The 16,593-nt window shown below is 43.2% G+C and overlaps 1 protein-coding gene and 1 long non-coding RNA gene across 2 annotated transcripts; both read right to left on the minus strand.

Moving 5' to 3' along the window:
* Window positions 1-397: 397 nt before the first annotated feature.
* Window positions 398-7,873, minus strand: LOC126989280 (uncharacterized). The gene is made up of 5 exons (XR_007743150.1): window positions 7,819-7,873; window positions 6,993-7,179; window positions 6,141-6,303; window positions 5,486-5,631; window positions 398-1,282 (listed from the first exon to the last, which is right to left on the minus strand). It is a non-coding gene; the product is annotated as an uncharacterized LOC126989280 (long non-coding RNA).
* A 692-nt stretch (window positions 7,874-8,565) lies between these two features.
* Window positions 8,566-12,231, minus strand: LOC126989279 (neogenin-like). The gene is made up of 5 exons (XM_050847924.1): window positions 12,165-12,231; window positions 11,638-11,743; window positions 11,197-11,355; window positions 9,791-9,996; window positions 8,566-9,036 (listed from the first exon to the last, which is right to left on the minus strand). The coding sequence occupies exons 3-5, from the start codon at window positions 11,294-11,296 to the stop codon at window positions 8,869-8,871; spliced, it is 474 nt and encodes a 157-aa protein (XP_050703881.1). The 5' UTR covers window positions 11,297-11,355; window positions 11,638-11,743; window positions 12,165-12,231; the 3' UTR covers window positions 8,566-8,868.
* Between the last annotated feature and the right edge of the window lie 4,362 nt (window positions 12,232-16,593).

Here is a 16,593-nt window from a genome sequence, read left to right on the forward strand (position 1 = left end):
GATTATAGACTTTTTAACGAAGAGAGAAATGAGAACAGTAATCAAGAACAATAAATCAAGCTGGAAGTGACCAGTGGAGTCCTCCAAGGATTGGTGCTGGCTCCGATTATGTTTGCAATATATATAATTGACATGACAGAAGGGGTGACAAGCTATATGAATATGTTTGCTGATGATGCTAAACTAATGAGGAGGGTGGCTAATGAAGAAGACTGTGTAGCCTTGAGTCAGGATTTCGATAGAATAAGCGAATGGTCACGCAAATGGGAAATGACATTCAATACAGAGAAGTGTAGTGTGATGGAGTTTGGCAAGAGCAGCAGACGGATATTGGGGAACTACTCTCTGAGTAATGAAAGAATCATGAAAAAACAGAAGAATAAGGATCTGGGAGTGACAATAACAGACAAGTTATCCTTTGGAAAGCATATAAATTGGATAACTGGGGAAACATACAATCTTCTTAGAAACATAAAAGCAGTATTTACATATCTAGATGAAGAGATGGTGAAGAAACTAATAACATCGATGATACGTCCAAGACTGGAATATGTAGCGTTAGTGTGGTCACCTACATTGAAGAAAGAAATTAGAAAGTTGGAAAGAATACAGAGAGCAGCGACCAAACTACCGGAAACTCTGAGAGAACACACTTACCCCCCGGTCTCACAGACGCCGAATCACAAAAAAATCGTAGTACCTCGGGAGACAGCGTTTTCCCCGAATCACTACGAAAATTTGTTTATCTTTTCATCTCGAGGCGTTCGGTCGACCTCGAGGGCATATTCCCCGAAGTACACCGAATTATTTCCCGAAGTGCTACGATTTCACCCTGATTTTCTCCCGAAGTACGCCGAGTTTTGGAGCCGAAGTACTACGAAGTATCACGAACCACACCAACTGTCCCGATTTGTAAGTACGAAGTACTACAATGTACGACGAACTACACCGATAACTCCGGATCTACTACGAGTTTCAAATCTCCTCCAAGAATTTGCTCCCGATTTTGAGCAAAAGACACACCCAGCATCATCATGACCAGGTTGGGGCTCTGTGTCCAAGTGGATTGGTGACGCAAGAGGGCTGGAGGAGGGGGTGTCTCCCCGGTAACAGACGATGACCTCTTCTTGGATCGTCCCTTCACTTTCTTGGCAGGTTGTTCTTGAGTGTCTTCTTGTTGCTCATCATCATCAGGAGAGGCACCAGCGGCAGCAGAAGATCTTTTCTTCTTGTCTTGTCCCTTCTCGTCCTTTTTCGGTCCCATTGTGATGTGACGCGACTCCTGCAAATTGGAAAAGACTGATTGATGTGCAAAATGCTTGCCTTTTAATACTCTTCCCAAATTCGTAATAGGGTATGGTGGGGTAAGTTGCCCTTAAGAGAGATTGCCTGTTGTAGCCACATTTTTTGCAATAGAATTTAAAAAAAAAGTCTGTTGAAAGCTTAGGCTAAGGCCTATCTATGGTATATATCATATCCAGTCATTATGATTTACACCTTTCTATAATGACAATTTTTAAAAAATAATAAGGGGGCTTCTTACCCGCATGTGGGGTAAAATGCCCACTGGGTAGGCCTTTTACCCCACTCTGGCTTACAATAATAAAACTCACAGAAACATAAGGAAAATAGTTTTTTCACATTATAAAAATATGATATGTATTCCCTTTTTGAAAACTATACCCTATAAATCTCTCTTGATGTGAAATATAGGAACACAATCATATTTGTGTCTCCTGATGAACAGAATGTAAAACTAAACAATTAATTAACTTTCTAAAAGGTATCCCCTTCTTTTAGACTTGTAATATTAGACAGCTTCCCTTTCTTCTGAATTTTTGTAACAAAAGGAACATCTACTTTCATGAAAAATATATGGAACTAAATATTCAATTAATTTGATAAAATATGTCCTTTCTGTTGAATATTGATATCTGAAACAGTTAAAAACACCAACTTCCTTATAGTCTCATACTCAAAAGTGTTCACTTATGGATGACTTTCAAAAACTGAAACAAATTCTATTTAAAGCAATACTGTAATGCCTAATCAGACTGGCAGTTTTGACATACGTACAGATCTAGGCCTACTCCAATTGTACATTCCGCATGTACTCATACCTTTATACATGTCCCGAGGGAGACAAGAAGGGGTGGTGGTGTTGGGATCTTTCTTTCGAATTCTTTTAAGAAGATTCGGAGAAAAGCATCAGAAAGGTGGGATACCTTTGAATTAGTGCAAGTCATCTGTGAAATTGATAGAAGGAAATGCACCTTTATTGTGGTGTATCGACCTCCAGATACAAGAGCAGAGGTCTTTATTGATGAATTTCGCACATTTTTGGAGTCTGTGGATATGGTGAGTGCAAATGTGTTCATCTGTGGTGACTTTAATCTATGGATTGATGATCCTGAAAATTCTTCTGCCATGGCCTTCATTGAGATGATGGACAGTTTCAACCTGATTAATAAAGTGAACGAGATGACTTCTTTAGGGGGTCATGTGCTAGACTTGGTTTTCAGCGATATAGACGGTGATCTAGTGCAAGGGGTGTTGATGAAATATGTTGTATGTCCCGGTGCATAAATTGGTAACCTTTGAAATTTCATACGTGAGGGAAGCAGTGCAGAGAAAAAAGATTACGTTCAGATTGCGAAAGAATTTTCAACCAGAAATACTGATTAACTCTGTAATACAGGAAATTACTATTAATTGTCGTGAAATCTGTGAACATGGCTCGGTGTTACGTGGAAATTGTGCTACCTGCCTGGTTAAGCTATATAATGGTTTAGCTAAAGATGAGTATAACAGCCTCTGTCCTCTGAGTGAAAAGGAGATAGTGTTGAGAGATCATGCACCTTGGTTTAATGTGGAAATACTGTGGGCAAAAAGAGAGAAGAAGAAAAAAGAAAGACTGTGGCTTATGCAAAAAACAGATGAGGCAAGAAGAGCATACCAGGAGGCGAGAAACAAAGAAAATCGGCTTGTGATAAAACGGAAAAGAGAATACTATCGGAATAAGGTTGTGGAGGCAGGGCCTGACATCAATAAATTATATAAGGTGCTTGACAGTTTGAATGGAAACAGAAAGGTTAACAAGCTTCCGGATGGTTTCTCGGATGAAGTGCTGGCAAATAAGTTTTTAGACTTTTTTGACAAGAAAATTGAGAGAGTTATCATGAACTTTAGAGGCGACCGCAGTTACCATGGATCCGCTGTGGAAACTCCAGTCCCTGAAATAAAGTTAAGCTTTCAACAAGTGGATGTGGCTGTGGTGAAAACTATCATACACAGGTGAAACTGACGTACTGTGATGACGATCCCTTGCCGATAAGTGACATCATTAAGAGTGAAAACTTTAGTGATTTCTTAAATATTATGACTGTGATGGTTAACACTAGTATCGAAAACAAGACTTTCCCTGAGAGTGAGAAAGCGGCAATCGTGAAACCTATCGCTAAAGGTAAACTGGACCCACAGTGTTTAGTTCCTTTAGACCAGTATCCAACTTGACGTTTCTACCTAAGATACTTGAAAATGTGATCTTAAATCAGCTAATGGAGCATTTGCTAGTGGTGCAGGCTTTACCGGATAATGAATCTGCCTACAAGAGGCTTTACTCAACAGAAACTACTCTCTGTTTGGTGGTAAACAATTTGCTTGTACTCATGGATGAAGGGAAGTGTGGTGTTATGATTTTGTTAGACTTGAGTGCTGCGTTTGACACGGTGGAGCACAGTCTATTGCTTCAGGATTGTAAGAATATTGGATTTGAGGGTAGCGCGCTGGATTATCTGAGGAGTTACCTTGAGAACAGAACTTACTGTGTGCAAATAGGTAAATCGTTCTCCACTCATAAACTTTTGCAAAGAGGAGTCCCCCAGGGAAGTGTACTGGGTCCAATTTTATTCTGTGTTTATACTATCGGTCTTTCACATTTCCTAAGAAAGCATGAAGTTGACTTTAAACTGTATGCTGATGATACACAGTTCTATTTGTTGCTGAGTGACGTGGAAAACACTGAAGATAAGCTGAGCAGAATTATGGATGATGTTGGGAAATGGATGAATTCTAAGCAACTGAAGCTGAATGAGGATAAAACTGAATGCTTGATTGTGGGGAAGAACAAGGATCTCAGGAGGCTAGGTGTTTCCACTCTTCGGATAAAAGATGACACTATGACTGTAAAAAAGTCAAAGATTTAGGTGTTATACTTGACTGCACTCTATCATTCAAAGAACAGATCAATCAGGTGGTGAGAACTGCAGGCTACCATCTCAGAAATATTGCATTTGTCAAGAAATACCTGGATGATAAGACCATGAAGATGCTTATATATAATCATGTAAATAGAAAGCTGGATTATTGTAACTCACTTTATTATGGCCTTCCTAAATACCTACTGAAGAAACTACAACTTGTTATGAACAGAGCTGCAAGGCTAACAAAGGGTCTGCCCCCCCGTGAGAGAATAACACCTGCACTTACAGACTTGCATTGGCTGCCCATCAAGGCACGCATAGTCTACAAAATATTTGTCTTGACTTATCAAGCAATGCGATTTGGTAAACCTGGATATTTGAGAAATATTCTACAGGATTTTCATTTGGACACCACCATGTCACTGAGACACAGTGCAGAACAGTATAGACTCTATGAGCCCAGGGTCAACCTGGAACTGGGTTTCAGAGCATTTGAGAAGAGTGACCCGCGGCTCTTGGATCAGTTATGTGTAAGCATGGTGGTGCAGAGAGAGTGACAAGAGAAAGGGCATTGCAAGGAAGAAGGGTGGTAGGGTCTTTGAGACAAATCATGAATGGCAGAAGTGTGAGCATGGAGGTAAAGAGGGATTTGAGAAATACAATAATAGTACCAACCCTCACATATGCAAGTGAAACGTGGGCCTGGAATGAAAGTCAAAGGTCTAGAGTGCAGGCATTGGAAATGAGTTATTTGAGAAGTGCTTGTGGTGTGAGTAGAATGGATGGAATGAGTAATGAAAGTGTGTACGAGAGTTTTGGAATGTGTCACGGGGGTGAAGGGAAGAAGCGTGGAGTGGTGGAAGAAGTGAAGCGACAGACTTTAAAGTGGTTTGGCCACATGGAGCGAATGAAGGAGAGTAAGATGACCAGAAGGGTGTATGTGAGTGAGATAGAGGGAGGGAATGCTAGAGGACGACCTCCAGTGAAATGGAGGGATAGGGTGCAAGAGTACGTTAGGGAGAGGGGGAAAGATCTTTGAGAAACTTTGAGCAGGCAAGGAGGGAGTGTCTGGATAGAGATAGATGGAAACTCTGTAATGTGTGATGACTCTCATACTGGTGTGTCCGTGGGTTGTGTAAGGTTGTGTGTGGCGTCACTGGCACACTACAACGCAGCAGTGACTGGCAACAAAACACCAGCAACCAAATATTACAAAAAATACCACACAAATGACAGGACTCCCATGAGCTGCACACTGTTCAATGACTGACAAAGACACCCACCTGTGTGCTGGATGATGGAGGCGTGGTTGGGGGAGTTGCTGCGCTCACCCTTGTCAAAGTTCTTCAGCTCCAAGTGGCCGTGATGGATCCACAGGTCTGGAGGCTGGACGCCAGGCTTGTTGCTCTCACTGCAGCTGCCGCAAACACTGCAAGGAAGTGATGCATCTTACTAGCTGCTAAATACTACTGAGTGCTGCTGCTGTACCTCGCAGGGCTGTCCAGAGGGAGATGGAAGGGCACATGAAATCTTCAAAACAGGATGGATGTTAAAGGCATGAGGTTTGAGTTCAACAAAGCATATTTGAATTCATTTAAAGAAATAGCTCCCAGCCAGCACACTGCAAGCAATCACAAGTTAGAAACACGTGTTAGCTGCTCCACCAAGAGACACAGATATCACAAACAGAGGTCACTTGTTACCCTGCAACTATGTATAGCACAAAATGAAAGTCCATCTTGAACATTTCCTATGAACAAGTTTACCTTTCTTTTTCTTCCTCTAATCTTGGCAAACTTAAGTCTTTGTGGACTATGCCCTGCAGCCTTGTTCTCCATATTACAAAGTGAATAAAAAGTTCCTGCAGTCAGTGTAAAGGATTGCTGAAATGAGTCATGGGATGAAACACACCAACAAGAAACTGTCCTGCCACCTTACACAATGCTTGGCCTGGGCTCCACCTTGACCCGCGGCAGTTCAGTGTGGTGGCCAAGAAGGCCCCCAGCTGGTCATGGCTCCTGCCACGCCAGCGATCACCAGCACAATCAGGCCTCTCGCTCCACACACCAGCCTGGGGGCTCACCGATGCTCTTGTCAACAGCTGGAACACAGGAGCAGATGTATAATATTTTTAACATTGGCTTAATCAATCAGTCAATCAATGGGGGCCTCTGCCAGCCTGCCTCACCCAAACTATGACACCATTCTTGGGGGTTCCTCTGTGCAGGTCCCCATGCAGGCACCTTCCCCATACCATGTACCTCCCAGCAGGATCCATCAACCTGCTCTAACCCAACTTTCTGGGCACACTCTTTACTAAGGATTGTCTCTTACATAAACCTGGTAAGCAGGGTTTACCCACATGCCCACAGAGCCAGAGGTGGCATTCACAGAGCATGCAGGTAATGGGCCTCAAGTCAGCCTCAGGGAGGGAGTGCTCCATGATGAGGGACAGAGTATGGTGGGACACAACATGTGCATAACTGGGAGAACAGTGACTGCTGCACCATAACACACAGCATGCAGGTAATGGGCCTCAGGTCAGCCTCAGGGAGGGAGTGCTCCATGATGAGGGACAGTGTGGTGGGACACAACATGTGCATAACTGGGAGAACAGTGACTGATGCACCATAACACACAGCATGCAGGTAATGGGCCTCAGGTCAGCCTCAGGGAGGGAGTGCTCCATGATGAGGGACAGTGTGGTGGGACACAACATGTGCATTACTGGGAGAACAGTGACTGCTGCACCACAGCAATGACGGCTCCCTAAAACTAACACTTCCTTACCTGGAAGTCGTGAAGCTTTCCACGGAGGAGAATGGACCAAAACCTTTGACATTGTGAGAGTGCATCTTGTGCAAATACTTCCTTGAAGGCGTCAGTCCATGGACGGTGAGGGTGAGCCAGTCCCCCGTCACTTCCCCCGTCACCCAGTCACTGACAGTTTGGTCCGTGGTGAGGAATATCACGTAGCCTGGAACAAACAAAATTACTCTCTCAATAATCTTTTTTTAACTGTGTACCAGTGACAGGCAAAATTTGTGGCTTTACCGTGTAGCAGCGACGGGCCTAATTTTTGCTATGATATAAGCCCCCAAAATAGATGATGCATAAACTGATCACAAATGCATTGATATATATTATAAAATGGTTTGCCTGAGTGATGATTTTCTCTCTCTCTCTCTCTCTTTTTTTTACGTCGCGGCCTATTGCGCCGGTAGGCTTCTTCCTGGTGGGTCCTGATGGTCGGCCCAAGGCAGTGCTTAGAGTGGCCTTTCAGAAACATGATCCCTGCAGCTACTGGGTTAAGTGCTGCCCATAGCTCCAGTAGGCTCTTTGGAGGGGCCTCTTGGATGACCCCAGCCTGGTAGTGGCTCAGGCAAATTGTATTTATAGTGGCTGACAAGATGTATGGTTCTTGCTTCCTGCCTGGCCCACGCTGCCCACCACCATGACCTAAGTCACTGTTTATTACTATATATCCAGGTCTTTTCCACGTCAGTGAAGGTGTGTTCCCTTAACTATGTAGTCAAGTACATCACTGTGGTTTGGCACACTGACTCATTTTTTTTATATAATTTGAAGATGCCATCCTGGTAACCCATCAGCTCACCTGTGATCCTCCCATTGTTCCGCTGCAGCGGCTGCCGGGTGAAGGTGGTGGTGGAAAGCTGTCCAGGGAGTGCCAGGACTGCCGGGCCAAAAGCAGGGTGTTGGAGGCCACCAGGCTATATGGGGACTCACACTAAACCTGATGGGACAAGTGTGGGAAAAAGTGTGATTTTGGCACACCAAAACTTCAAAGTTCCCCATCATGCATTTTATATATATATATATATATATATATATATATATATATATATATATATATATATATATATATATATATATATATATATATATATATATATATATATATATATATATATATATATATATCCTGGTGAGTGATTCATAAGTTTCTATAGGTTACTTTACATTTAAGTTTAGGCTAGTAAGTCTGAGCACAGTCAAGGATCCAGATACATACTTGTTCAGTACTTGTTTGTAGTTGGTACAGGAGCAGGTTTAGGACAGATAGAGTTGCCTGAAGTTGTCATTTTCATGACAGAATATTATATTATTACCATACAGAAGAATATCTACTTCTATTCTGTTATGGTTTGTTGCAAACCTTGGTTGCTATTATGATACATTGCCAGCCAAGTTAGTAAAGACTAGAGGAGGCTGATTTTTACCTAGTAAAAACATGTCAAGTTAACAACATTAGTGCAGGAGGATATAATAATGTAGGAATCTTTTCTATACTTTGAAGAGAATAAATGAATCATTGCACATGAATAGGTTGTTTTACTTTATCATCTTTGGAGCACATCATTTAACCTATGGAATACTTTTACTCAGAAAAAATACAAATAAAATCAATGATTTAATCATTTGATTAAATCAATTTGATTAAATCATTGCCAACCCTGCTGTGCTGTTTCTAATACCATTATATAAGGTTCATTTTTAAGTATTTGCAAAAGGTCATTGAAAAAATCAATATCTCAAACACTAATAATAGCTCACCCTATGAGTCATAATTTCTCTGTGCCTCATCACAGCAAGGATTCAGCTGTGCAGGATTTCCTTGAGAAGTGTTGCAGGACTGAGTGAATATTTACTGAAAGAAGAACGAAGGCTTCCAGCACTGTGGTCTCACCCTGATGGTCTTCACAGCAAACTCACACACTGTTGATGGCTTGAGGCTGTCAATGAGGCAGGTCACATCCGTGGCGTTGACGTAGCGGCTGGAGGATGAGGACGAGAAGGTGGTGCAGCTGTTGTACTGCAGGAGTCAAAGGTCAGTATTAACAGGGAGTCAGGTACAAGGACGGAGGGAAAACATGAGAAAGGTCACTGGATGAAGGACTGGCTTGTGAAATGAGACATGAATAACAGGAGGATAGGAAGGGTGTGAGGGAGTGCTTGCAGGAAGAAGAGGATGTGTAAGTGAAGGATAAGGATGTATGAGGGAGGATATGAGGTGTATAAGGGACTGTTTGCAGGAAAAAGAGGATGCATGAGTTATGGATAAGGATGTGTGAGGTGGACGTGAGGTGAATAAGGGAGTTTGCTGGGACGAGAGTATGAGTAAGTAATGGATAAGGATATAGAGAGGAAGATATGAGGTAAATGAGGGGCTGTTTGTAGGAGGGAGAAGGATGCAAGTAACGAATAAGGATATGGAGAGGTGGATATGAGGTGAATAAGGGAGTGTGTGCAGGGAAACAAGAATGTGTAAGTGGTGAATAAGTTCCTTGACAAATGACTAACTTTTCCGCTGCTGTGTTGATGCAAGTGGCAAGTCTGTGACACAGTGCACAAAGAACATGAGATAAAACATATATTTTCCAGTTGATGACTGCCCTCCCTGAAGCAGCCCAGCATCACTACCCAAAACTGCCTTCTTTTGACCTCCCATTCTTCATGCTTATGTTTGGAACGGCATCTAGTGGCCTTTTAATTGTTGTTTAATTTTTTTACCTTGAATTGCGTCCCTTGCAAAAAAAATAATAATAATAAAAATATAAATAAATCACCTGGTTCTGGCTCAGCATGGTGTCTGCCCACTGCAGCACCACGGTGAAGGGCGTCAGCACCACGGCCTTCACCCACACCGCCGGGTCCAGCGTGGGTGCCACCACCTCCTCCTCCTCTGGCTGGGTGCGGACTTGCTGGTACACCGGTTGCCTGTCACCCACGTTGTTGAAGGCTCGCAGGCTTATCACAAACTCCATGTTGGGTTCTGAGGAGACGGATAACTTGTTATGGACCTAATCGTAACAATACAACAATTTTTCACGACCTTAACCCGTCCGCTCACGATTGGCACGGATTTTGCCTTCACTGGTAGCCTGGTAACATAGTCCCAGGTCTTTCTCCCTCTGTCTGTGGTGGATAGTGGAGTGTTTCCCATGTGGTATTGGTGTGCTGGATATCCCCTCCCAAGGTGCAGGACTACACTTTTCTTCACTGAATTGTAGCCACGGACACTTTTTGTTCCATTCCTGTAGCTTGGCGAGGTCTGCTGCTAGGAAATCCGCAGTCAAGGGGTTAAACTGGGCAGAACAGATAACAAATAAGATAGACTAACAGACAACAGGTAGAAAGACAGATAACAGGCCACGGATAACTAATGAATAACCTGACTAACATTATGACCACCCAGGAAATATCTGAGAGTTCAGGGCAGACAGAGGAATGAGCCTGAACGATGATGAGTCTGAAAATGGCAACTCAGAATACCACCTCCTTTCCCTCAATAATTGCTCTCATGGTCCAGGGTCTTCACAATATGGAGAGCTAACTTTATGATGGTGTGTAAATACTTTTCTGTGTGTGTTTGTGTGTGTGTGTGTGTGTGTGTGTGTGTGTGTGTGTGTGTGTGTGTGTGTGTGTGAAATGTTAACAGACTCAATAAATGTTTAACTATGATCTACTTAACAAGATCTCTACCTTCACTTTACTTTGCTTAAATGAAAACTTGTTATGGACTCCATCATCATTTTTGGGGGGGGGTGAATGTAATGTTAACTCCAGACTCAATAAATGGTTAACTATGATATCATTTAACCCATTGACTGTGGATTTCCTACCAGAAGACCTCACCAAGCTATAGAAATGGATCAAAATGTATCTACTAAAATTCAGTGAAGAAAAATGTAAAGTCCTGCACCTTGGGAGGGGATATCCAGCACACCAATACCACATGGGAAACACTCCACTGTCCACCAGAGAGGCAGAGAAAGGTTACCAGACTAACAGTGAAGGCAAATCCGTGCCAATCGCATTTGACGGGCTAACAAAATCTTTACCTTCTCTTGGCTCAACACAAATGTAGAAGTGGCTAATTCAAAATCCCTGTCTTGTGGAGAATCACACTGCAGGTCTACATACTACTTGGCCAGAAAATGGAGAATTAGTCACAAATGATCATCTTACACACCCAGCTTATCAATGAAGTAACCGCGCTGCTTGCTGTCCACGATCTTGGAGTAGATATCCGCCACGCCTCGGTCCCAGGCAATGGTGTAGCCGCACAGCATCACATTGTGCTATACGGGGGGCTGCCAGCACACCCTGATGTGGTCAGTCAGTGCCACGGCTGTAATGGACCACAAGACACTGCAGATAACACAGTGACTCCACCATCATGATCACTATGTAGGTTTTATCATGGCTTCCAAACATGAATATTTTGTACCATGAAAACAAAATTATACAAATGTATTGTACCTGTAAGTTATCCTAACTTCTATACACAACACATATATTAGGTTTATACTGTTTGTTGGGAATTAAGAATGTAAGTGATGGATAAGGAGGTAGGAGGGACAATTTGAAGGGGACAGGGGATGTAAATCACAACACTGAGGGAAACACTCACCCTTCAGACCAACTGGCTTATCTGGGACCCTGTTTTCATGGAGGTCATTGGTGAGGTCCCCGCCAGGGTGGACTGAGTGTATGGGCAGTGCCGTTGACCGTGAGTGCTGCAAGATGGAAATGGAAAATGAAGAGCTGTTAGCATATTCTCAACATGGAAAAACTCAACTTACATTAAAATTTACTCTGTTGAAATGAAATGGGAAAAGTATATTTGTCCCCTTGAATGTGCATTTCCTAGCAGAAGACCTCATCAAGCTACAGGAGTGGAACAAAAAGTGGCTGCTACAATTCAATGAAGAAAATGTAGTCCTGCACCTTGGGAGAGGATATCCAGCACACCAATACCACATGGGAAACACTCCACTATCCACCACAGAGACAGAGAAAGACATGAAACTATATATATGATACAAGGCTAACAGTGAAATCCAAACCCGTGCCAACCGCAGCGGACGGGTTAACCCAAACTACCTGCCCCGTCCACGGACCCCCATAGGGCACGGAGGGTAGACGACCGGGGCTTACATGTCAACGCCTACACGCCCCGCCACGGCACCGCTACAAGGCCGGGAGCACGAGGCGGGTTGCCAGGTCTCGAACCACGTTCCCGCCCAGTCCCACCCGATAACCCGCCCAAAACCCGCCAATGTAACCTCTAGAAACCGCCCAAAAGGAGCCCAAATTTTTTTAATAATATATACAGGAATACTTACGCGACAAAGGCAGACAATGGACACGTACTTTATTGAGATCTAGATAATAATATGCACAGAGTAAATATTCATAATTATACGGTGAAAAGGAAAAATTATGGCACTATATTTGGGTATCTACCTAGCTCTGCCAGCCGGGATGCAAAAAGCAATTGCGTTTGAGGCTGCCAAGTTACAACGCCCTACCTTGCATATTCTATATTTAAATACCAAAGGAAGCTTAAAACTCCTCGAAAGTTACTAATAAATGAATGTCCATTTACTGACGTAATTTCGCGTACTTTAGGCTTCCTTTGGTGTTTAATAAATAAAATATGCAAGTACGTGGCGGCCGTATCTTGCAACCTTAAACATGCAATTTTGCTTTTGCATTCCACCAACTGGCAGGCTGGGCTACACAGCTACACAGTCCTATGCATCAATATCAATATAGTCACTGTTATCATTAGCCTTATCTACACAGTAAATGTCTTGGGTAAACAGAGACAGCATTTCTTGTGAGGGAGTGAACTTATGGCAACAGATGCCATTTCTCTGCATGAATGCGCGGACATGCAGGGTGTTCTCTAAACTTGTTTGCTGCATCCTGTTTCTGAGCTTACTTTTAACCAGGTTCATTTGTGAAAATACTCTCTCTACTGAAGCATTACTAACAGGTATTGCTAAAAGTGACAAAGCAAATTTCCCAACCTCACTAAAATCTTTCTCTCCTGAAGCATCTGTGTGGCCGTATACTTCCATCCAAAACTTTTCTGCATCTAAAACAGAATCTCTAGGCCAACTGACAGTCCCCAGCCTCTGCCACTGCTCATCTAGCTTACTAATGTCTCCATTATACTTGGGAAGGAAAGACAGTTCCTGCAGCCTTGGTTTTCTTATCCCTAAAACTGTTTCCGGACTCAAAGCATCCATGCTTTGCAGAAGCTGTACATTCGAGGGCCTCATATGTAGCTCTTTTAGATGGTGCATGAGGAAGTCACGCCCGTGTTTCCTGATGGTGGTGACAATTCCAGGATCCAGGTTGCTCTGTCCCACTTCTATGTTGAACTGCACACCCATGTCCACTGCTTGCAAAGGCAGGTGGTTGCGGTCATCGTCCACCTGAAGAAATATATGTGCAAAGTAAAAAATAATAGCAAATTAGATCGATAATGAGCATGATGATACTCTTAGAAGAAATATTAATTATAATATTGCTATAGTGTCATCACCATTAAGTTACTAGCAAATTATTTAACTCACATCAAAATTTATCACAGCCTGCTGTGAAGAAAAGGTCCTCGGCATCATGAGTCGAATGAGACGGATTGATAAAGGATATCAGCTCTGCAAGTAGTTTGCTGACATTGCACTGATCAGCCTCGAACATCTTGTTCACTCTGTTCACCTGAGACACAATAGGGTTCAGGAACGCCAAGAACGCCTTGTTCGCTGGATCTTTGTACATTTGATACAACAGGTCGGCAGCATAGTCTTCGCTTGGAAATCTGAAAAGAGATTTTGCAATATAAGTATCTTATTTACTAAATACATGCAGTGAGAGAGAGAGAGAGAGAGATCTAAATGCATTCACATATTTTTATCATGCTATAAAACTTACCTCAAAATGAAGTTTCAGTTCGTCATACTGATGCAGGATCCTCGACAGGCATGGAGCAATTGCAACCATCGTGTATCACACAGCTGCAGAATCTTGAGAGGCTGTTCTCCCACGTTGATTGTAGAGTATAGGTTTGCATACTTTTGTTGGCGGAGAACACTACTAGAGAAATATCTGTAGGTTTGTGACAGCATATACTCAAGGTGGGAGGGCAACTATTTCATTGCATATGAATAGCATAGTTGTAAAGAGTGACAAAACAACTTAATGTGTGTTACATGCTGGTTTACTTCCCGCAATTTTGAGATCACTTAGTTATGTGCTCCTGACATTGTGTTACAGCCATCTGTTCCCAGGCCAATGCATTTCTGCATTTCTTGACGTCCAGCTTCATATGTTTTCAAGAACTCAAGTAAGGCTGTTGTAACAGCCTCAGCAGTACCTCTCTCGAGTTCAACCAGTCCTGCGAATGATGTTACAATTCTTTTCTTCGTAGCTTGGGTAGCGCACTACAATACACAGCTTCTTTTTCATAGTGTTATCAGTGCTTTCATCAATGATTAGCGAATAGTCACTGTCACCGATGTCCCGACGTAAATCACTGAACATGCTGGGTCCCAGCACCTTGTTCACAAGTGCCGTGCATTTTGTCCTATGTAGGGACAGATCTTTGCATGAAATGTCTTTAACAAGCTCACCCAGGTGATCAACAGTCCTGATGCTCAGTGGCAAGCAATATGCGCTGCTAATTTAAGTTCGAGGCTTTCACGGCGTTGCTGGCCTTTATTTTGGATATTCCAGACTGGAATAAGGTCCTCATGTTTGATAACGGGGTGGCATTTTTCTTGTGTTTTTCTGTTTTACTGTGATTCACCAGGTCAGCGTGATGATCTATCACTGTAGTCTTGCACAATTTACAAGCTGCATGTTTCTCGTCACACGGAACACTTAAGATCCATTCTTTGAGCCCATCTTCTTTCTCCCACTCCTTGTTATATTTCTTACTGTACTTTGCCCACTTGCTCATTATCACTGAGGAACGCGTGAACGCCTACACAGTAAAGTATTCGCACTTCAAAAAAGCAAGCAGGAAGCAGCTCACGACTTTCGAGTATGGGAGACGACAAAGGACTGACTTCAGGCTTCAGCACACAGTGCTGCTGCTGCTGGTGCTGCACCCTCTTAATGCTTTAATAATAGGCAGGGCCTAGCCTCTAGGGTCAAGGACGGCCTTAATGAGGTCCTGCGCCCTCGCGATAATCCCCCTGGGGAGATCCGCGAGGTCACACCCATCACCCTGTGGCTTAGGGCAGCTGCCAGCTGGTCTGACTCCCTGACCCCCGAGTTAGCATGTAAGAAAACAATATGTTAGTATTTTTTGACATAACAAGCCCAAAACCCAGCCCAACAGAGCCAAAAAGAGCCCAAAAACCGCCAACCCGCCAACACCAAAAATTTCACGCACAATTCGTTGAAAAACAGCCCAATTGGGCGGGAAAACCGCGGACCTGGCAACCCTGTGACAGACTAAGCTGGATTTCTCTCCCCGCGCGAGGTAAACAAACACTGAACAGCTGATGGCTGGGATTATTGTACAACGTTGCCAGATTGTCGTACTCAGTTTCTCATGTCTCCCAATTTCCATCCCCAAAACTGTTTCCTGGGCCACAATAACGATATTTATTTGTAGTTATTGTTGAAATGGTTTATTATTCTTGTTTCCTGGTGATATTTATGCGGGAGAAGCTGGTAAATGTAATGCTCCGAGTACGACAATCTGGAAACGATGCTGGGATAACTTGCCTTCATCATCTCGCCCTCGTGCATGTACCGGTTTTCGACGCTTAACCATTGCCAAAACACATCAGGAATCAACGGTTTTAGTGATAACTATATCTGAGTCTCGTTATTGGGCGCCAGAGACAGGTTTTGGGTGGGAGATCGGCAAATATAACAGGCTGACTGTAACGAGCTGGCAACTTCACGCCCGTGTGACTCGCCAGCGATACGAAATTGTCGTACTTGGAACATTGTACTTCCCTTATATTATAGTTGTCTATCTATGATGTGTAAATTTATCTATTATTCATTTGTATTCGTCTAGTTGCTAAACTCGTGTGCTCCAGTTAAACTGTTAATTGACTCTCCTTGCTGACATCATCCCGGTAAATATAAGTGCTGCATTCAGCTGACACTATTTTTCAAGCACCTTCCTCACCACAAAACTGTTCTTGTTTCCTCTAATGACTGACTCACTGACTGACTGATTAACTGACTGACTGACTGGTTGACTAATTGACTGACTGACTAACTGACTGACTGCCTGACCGCATGATATACTGACTGACTATATAGCTGGTTAACTGACTGACTGAATGAATGATGGATTGACTGTCTGACAGACTGACTGATTGCCTGGCAGACAAACTGGTTGACTGACTGACTGACTGAATGAATGAGATTGATCGACTGATAGAAGGTTTACGAGTGGTGGAGCGCCGAGGTGAGTTTCGACAGGGGATGCTTGCAGCCTGTGTCGATCTCAGGAAGGCGTTTGATTCAGTGCATCGATCGTGAGGCACTCTGGGATCTTCTGCGACTCCGTGGGATTCCTGCGAGGACTATTGGTTTGCTGACTGGC

This window comes from Eriocheir sinensis, unplaced genomic scaffold (genome assembly GCF_024679095.1).
Source record: "Eriocheir sinensis breed Jianghai 21 unplaced genomic scaffold, ASM2467909v1 Scaffold1121, whole genome shotgun sequence".
In the NCBI taxonomy this organism is placed as follows: domain Eukaryota; kingdom Metazoa; phylum Arthropoda; class Malacostraca; order Decapoda; family Varunidae; genus Eriocheir; species Eriocheir sinensis.

Bases quoted from the DNA above. Each gene is read 5' to 3' on its own strand.
- LOC126989279 (XM_050847924.1), bottom strand. From the start codon at position 11,296: ATGCTGTGCGGCTACACCATTGCCTGGGACCGAGGCGTGGCGGATATC. The intron at 9,997-11,196 runs GTGTGTAAGATG...CCGTCTCCTCAG, and splicing joins TTACTTCATTGATAAGCTGG to AACCCAACATGGAGTTTGTG. The intron at 9,037-9,790 runs GTGATTTATTTA...TGACTCCTGCAG, and splicing joins CCATGCTGAGCCAGAACCAG to TACAACAGCTGCACCACCTT.